This window comes from Notothenia coriiceps, unplaced genomic scaffold (assembly GCF_000735185.1).
Source record: "Notothenia coriiceps isolate Sejong01 unplaced genomic scaffold, NC01 NC01_scaffold00007944, whole genome shotgun sequence".
Lineage (NCBI taxonomy): Eukaryota > Metazoa > Chordata > Actinopteri > Perciformes > Nototheniidae > Notothenia > Notothenia coriiceps.
The window spans coordinates 1-6,364 of NW_011340645.1; the positions used below are offsets into that span (position 1 = coordinate 1).

Below are 6,364 nucleotides of genomic sequence, written 5' to 3' on the forward strand. Positions count from 1 at the left end.
GTGAATAATCAGGTGCCCTTATCAGAACAGACGTATCATGTCTGTTCCTTCTGCTTTGGCCCCCTTTTCCCATCACCCCACACACAAATATATGTACGGTAATTCATTTGCCAAAAAAGAGACAAAAACACACAACAAATGAAAATACAGATGAATAACATTAATAGCAAAATAGTTTTTTTCCCACGAACAGATAATATCTTAATCTTGGCCTCAGTAATAGTGTATACCGTGTATGTATAATTGTGTATAGTGTATATCGAGAATAACGTGTGTGTGTTTTTATGTCTGTGTAGCTTGTCGTCCTCTGTGCTGCAAGGCTTCACGTGCACCGGAGTGAGGACTTTTAAGAAGGTGCAGATCAAGAAGCTGATCAAAGCCTGTCGGAGGAAAGGAAAGAGAAAGGTCACACTGGTGGAGACTCAGGTGAGAGAGAGAGAGAGAGAGAGAGTGTGTGTGTGTGTGTGTGTGTGTGTGTGTGTGTGTGTGTGTGTGTGTGTGTGTGTGTGTGTGTGTGTGGTAACTTCATTTGGCGAAAGGTAGTGATTTGAAATGTACTTAAATTAAAGTCTTTGAGTGACTTTAAGATATGTTTCAGATTCTTATTTATTTAGAAAAATAAGTAGTTATTTCTCAACCATTTTTAAGGCTGTTACTTCTCCTTTATGTCTTTTTTTTTTTACTTTCACCTTAACATTTACAAATCAAAGCAGCGTGCAACTATGTAGGAGATGTATCCCAATTAATGCAAAGGTTTATTCTGCTCACCAACAGTTGACCTGCATGTACAACTACATCAAAAACGACTCCGACGCCACCACCTTCGAGCTGTTTCCTCCTGATATGCTGATGTACTACGAGTGAGTCTGGATTTAGGTTGAAAAACAGATTTTCTCTTGATTCCACAGATCTTCAGAGCAATGTGTGTTATTGACCGACTCTCTGTCTGTGTGCAGTTACTCTCTGGTGCCAGAGGCCATGTGCAGGTCGTATTTCGATCAGCTTTCAGACGCAGACTTCTCCGTCTTCTCCTCCGACCTCAGCTACAAACGCAGCGCTCTGTTTGTTAACGCGAGGAGCTGCCTGGTGAGTCCACGAACAAACAAATCACATAAAATGTCCACTTTAAGTTCCCGAAGTTCAACACTAAAAGAACTTATTGAACAAAAGTTAAACTGTCTCTCTTAGCTTCAACGCTTCACTTTGAATGGGGTGACGTCACGCTTTGCCGAACTGCATTGTGGTTCCGTCGCTTCGCTTTGCTCGCTTCAAAAGTTGAGCAATGTTCAACTTTTGAAGCTTCGGCGAAAGCGTCAGCCAATTAAATCATATGCCAGTACAAGCTCTAGCCAATCAAACCGCTGCTTGTGTGTCCGGTGCGAGAGATTCATGTGATTGGTTGTTGGTCGAGTTTCAGACAAGCTCACCGGCAAGCTTCAACGCACGCTGCTGTGTGGACGCTGCTAGACATTCAAAAGTGTTGAAACAACAGAATCAATTTATTGGAGGGAGATTAAGGTTAAGTGACGATATAAAGGTTCAAATGAAATACCTATCAGGATGCCAATGTAGTTTTGATTCTTGTTGGCTGTCAGTGTGAATGCATTACATGTACAATACAGTCATTGTGTCAAATAATAGCAATTCACTTAATATTTTTTAATAAAATCATTGTCCAGGACACTTTTTCCCGTGCAAACATGTGTTTGTACTGACCTTTCCTATCTCTGTAAACTTTTATTTTTACTTTTACTTTAGCTGAATGGTTAGTATTTAACTTTACCGCAATGTCCTTGTTTTGATTTCAGCTGTAGGACCTTTGTTGCATGTTAAACCTTTCTCTATCTTTACTCCGTTTCCATCCCTATATCTTTCCAATAAAGGCAAATCAAATGAGATCAAATGAGTTCAGGACTCCAAAGTAAAGATGTGAGCGAAATTCAAAATGTGCTCTATTAAGACTCTTTTTATGATATTAAATATAATCTGCTACCACAACGAACCCCGGATTTAAACTGTACATTAATGTCAGCCTGAATGAAAAGCTAACCGTATTCCAGTCTGTGCTTAATGTCTGTTTCTAATCCTTCTGTCTTCTCAGGGTATAACCAACACGAGTCTGACGGAGGACAATGTGTCGGTGCTGGGGAACATGTGCTGCGTTCTGGACGGGTCGTACATCGAGAACTCTGACCCGTCCATCCTGGAGAAACTCAACAACTGTCCGGACCTCACAGACGCTCAGGCGGCCGCTGTTGAAACTCTGCTGCAGGGCGGGAAGACTCAGTACGGGTACGTCAACAATAAAATACATTTATTATCAAGAAGTATTTTGTTAACTTGTTAGAAAACCTTTTTTATTTCTTACAAGCAACAATAACATTTTCGCTGTTTCTTTAAAAAAGAAGAAGGTCAAAACAGATAAAACATTTAAAGAAAGCAAAATATATAAGTTTGAATTTCAGTTTGATAAAAATACATGTCTTTATTTTTAACCAGAGCTGCATCGACATGGACATTACAGACTCTGAAGGACCTCGAGATGTTACCGCTGTATCTGACTTCCAGCTTCTACGATCACTTTAATAAAGTGAGTAACAAACACGTGGATTAATGCACATCGAAGAACAAATTGTGATTCCATTAGTAAGTGAGAAAGTAACTAAGATTTGATTTGAGTAGCAAAGTGCTTCACAGAGGAAAACATGGATATACAGTTATAAACAGAGGATTGAAATACATTACAGCTCCTATAAGGGGAAAGAAATGTGGTAAAGAAGAATTTTAAAGCCGTTTGCAAACAAAGGAATATATAGTATAATAAGTTTGATATGTGCGAAGAGGAAACACCATATAAGGCATTGTCATTTATTGACAGTACATCGTGCCATTATGTCGCCTGCTTGGTGATGGATTGAGATTTTCTTGAGTTTCATTTTGTGTTTTGTTTTGTTCCTGCGAGCAGAAAACAAAGCGGACGTTCTTAAAGTACTTCCTGACGGTTCTTAAAAGCAACGGAGTGAGCAGAAAGAAGAGGAAGAGTCTGAAGAAAGAAATAAGAAAGTCCATTAAGAACAAATCAAAGCGATCTGTCGGTGAGTCTCCCTCCTTTATCCGCTATCATCTCTTCAGGAATTCACCGTATTAAACATTCATCTTCCTGTGTTCAAGCCGCTGAGTGCACTGTAGGAGAGATCAATCAGGTGATCATCAGCGATGAGACGTTCCCCTTCGACTATGACGACATCACTCAGTTTAACTGCTGCCTCAGCGCCTCCACCGTTAAAAACAATCTGGACGGCATCACGGACAAGGTGGACGACGAGGATTACCTCAAGATCGTTCTCAGCAAGCTGCACGAGGTGAGTCACGGAAACATGTATTGGTAAATGTCTGATCAATAAGAGGTCAGGCTTGTTGCTGCTGTTTAAGTCCATTTCATTAAAGGAGTTATATACCTAAAATCTGTATAAATTGTATATACTTCTTCCCTCCCTATACGTACCAGAAAACTTTATTTGCAAGTCAAAAATGTTATCTACGTGAGCGGCAAACATTTACACACAGTGAAAGTCAATCTAATCTAGGACGCTTGATGGCCTATCCACATTTATCTTAATGAATATCACTTGTTTTGTGCACATTCAGTATTTCTTTAATATATATAATCAGTTCTATGGACGTCTCTTTAGTTTTGTGTTTGTCCTGAATTGTTATTACTGAATCATTCTTAAATATTCTGTGTTATTTGCTTCTTTGGTTTGGTGGTCTGTCAAAGGTGTTGTTTTTTAACAAACATAGAGCAATATGTTTAAGAGTGTGCAAGCGTTCACTTATTCTTGTACCATATGGAAATGGAATAGGAATAATGTAAAACATATTTGTCCTTATGTTTCCATAAGTCTGTTTATGGATACAAGACACTTTGATAATGCTACACAGGATTTTCCTTTAAATTATTTGGGACATTATCTTAGCTTCTCCCACCCTCAAAGTCTGATTCCGTTTTCAAGAATATATCTGCATTTAAACTCTTTGAGTGACTCATCCTCTCATAAGTGTCTCATCTTCACTTTCCCTCTGTTCATTTACAGATACATCTCCACAGAGAACTTTAAACAGACTAACTGACTCTTATTCTCACATATTTGAAGGCGTACTCCAGCTCTGACATCCCAGAAGATCAGGTCCAGCTCTTGGGCCCGGCGTCCCGCGTTGCCACAGTTGAAAACATCGACATGTGGACCATCACTCAGATCGACACTCTCTCCTCTCTGATGGACTCGGACAATGGGGACTGGGACTCGAGCCTGGTGAGCAGACAATTAATTAAAGGGGACCTATTATGCAAAAGGTTTCAGGAAAAAAGATTCTTTCTCTTTTTCTCCTGATCCATTTCTATAAAAACCTGTCTGAAAATGAGCTGATCAGATTTTGTCCACTTTATGATGTCATAACGATTTTTTTTGGCTTGTGTAACCATTAGCCAATCTTCATGATGTAGTCACCTGGAATGGTAAATTATTAATAAAATAAATAAAAACCTTCGAATGAGAAGGTGTGTCCAAACTTTTGACTGCTACTGTATGTGTACAAATATGTGCTTGTGTGTCCTGATGAATGAGTGTTTCCTGTTGTCACCAGGCGAAGGCCATCGTCTCTAAGTATCTGAGTACTGAGGGGAACAGTCTGGGCAGCACGGAGCTCAACAGCCTCGGAGGAACCAACCTCTGCTTCCTCGACGTCGACGTCCTGCAGAACATTTCCTCACAAAGCCTCAAGTAAGGGTCGTGTGTGTGTGTGTGTGTGTGTGTGTGTGTGTGTTCCCGTTCCCAGGTTGAAGGAGTGTGACGTCTGGGGTCAGTGTGAGGTCCTGAGGGTCCTGCAGCGTTACCGGCCTCAGACCGAGGACGAGCTGTTTGACATCCTGTCCCTGCTGGACGCCTCGCTGGTCAGCCCCCACCCCCCCACCATGGCCGCCACCCTCAGCCTCTTCCTGGGGCTCTGCTCGGCCCTGCCTGCTGTCGGGCTGGCGGCCCTGGAGCGAGTGCGGGCCCCCCTGCTGACTGCCTGCGGAAGCCCCTCCAGAGAGATGAGGCTCACCACCCTGTGCCACATACAGGTTAGTGGGGGAGAAGTACTCAGATCCTGTACACAAGTTAAAGTAGAAGTACCAGAGTGTAGGAATACTCTGTTCCAAGTAAAAGTCCTGCATTCAAAATGTTACTCAAGTAAAAGTAGAAAAGTGTTATCATCAAAATATAGTTAAAGTACCAAAAGTAAAAGTAGTAATTAGCCGCGTTCACACCAAGTACTTTGCCGTACTTAGTGCCGGCACTTTTTACCCCAGAGCACTAAGTACAGATCGCGTTCACACCGGAATAAGTCGCTGTGGAAAGATTACGCAAATGAGCCGCTGACGTCACTTCTTCTTCTTCTGCTTTGGGTTTACTGGCAGGCCGCAAACCACTTCACGGCGTATACTGCCAGCCGAAGTCCCCGGAGTTGGGGACTGGCTTCAGTAGAAGCTGCTGGGACTCCCAGCAGCTTCTACTGAAGCCTTCCGAGTAAATCGCCAGAACGCCGACACCTCCTCATCTCCACCGCTCCCATGTTTTCTTTTGTATTGCCATAAGTTAGTCTCTCTGCGTTGGTGCGCTGGGCTAATGCTAATGCTAATAATGCTAAGATGGACCATTGTGCAGTATCAGTACTTTTCTAATTACTAAGTATTTCTTCATTTTAATACTTTTAGTTAGGCAACATGTTGAATTCAGGACCTTAACTTGTATTGAGTATTAGTATTTTTTATTAGTGTTTCATGAACTGTGTCCCAATTAATTATTAAATTAATTAAATGTTTTTCTTTTACTGCTGTCTTTTATTACATTAAATAACTATTCATATCTTACACTGTACTGAAACTGTTCTATTTTAGCTTAATTACAATTCTTGGCCTTTTTGCGACTGTTTTCAAATCTAATCCTAATGCTTTTAATGTGTTTTGTAAAGCACTTTGAATCACCTTGTGTTGAAATGTGCTGTATAAGGAAGCGTACATCACCTTATAATTAGTCTGTCTGCAGTGGTGATCTCCTGTAAGGGGGACGTGTGTACATGTGGAAAATTAAAAGGTGTGTTGTTCTTCCTCTAGCTGCTGCTGCGGTCTCTGCCTGGCCTGATGGGGGCGCACTACAAGCGTTTCTTCTGTGGCTACGCAGAGCCAGCCTACATCAAGCAGAGGAAGATGCAGGTGATGACTCAAGGCTCGTCTCAATTGAATATTTGACCTCCTCCTTTCCCTCACTCGCGTCCCTTCCTTGCGTCTTAGCTCCGCCTCCGTAAGATGCAAGCGAGAGACACG

General features: G+C 41.6%; 2 protein-coding genes across 2 annotated transcripts; both read left to right on the forward strand.

The window, feature by feature from the left end:
* Nucleotides 1–296: 296 nt before the first annotated feature.
* LOC104944343 (mesothelin-like protein) lies at nt 297–4,801 on the forward strand (the record flags this gene model as incomplete). Its single annotated transcript, XM_010769867.1, has 9 exons — nt 297–426; nt 775–860; nt 957–1,086; nt 2,102–2,292; nt 2,500–2,590; nt 2,966–3,095; nt 3,172–3,362; nt 4,155–4,313; nt 4,645–4,801. Coding segments are annotated over 9 exons (1,249 nt in total), but the record flags the coding sequence as incomplete, so codon positions are not given.
* LOC104944342 (AP-4 complex subunit beta-1-like) lies at nt 4,797–6,353 on the forward strand. Its single transcript, XM_010769866.1, has 2 exons — nt 4,797–5,122; nt 6,155–6,353. Exons 1-2 carry the CDS (start codon nt 4,973–4,975, stop codon nt 6,287–6,289), a joined length of 285 nt encoding a protein of 94 aa, XP_010768168.1. The 5' UTR covers nt 4,797–4,972; the 3' UTR covers nt 6,290–6,353.
* Nucleotides 6,354–6,364: the final 11 nt, after the last annotated feature.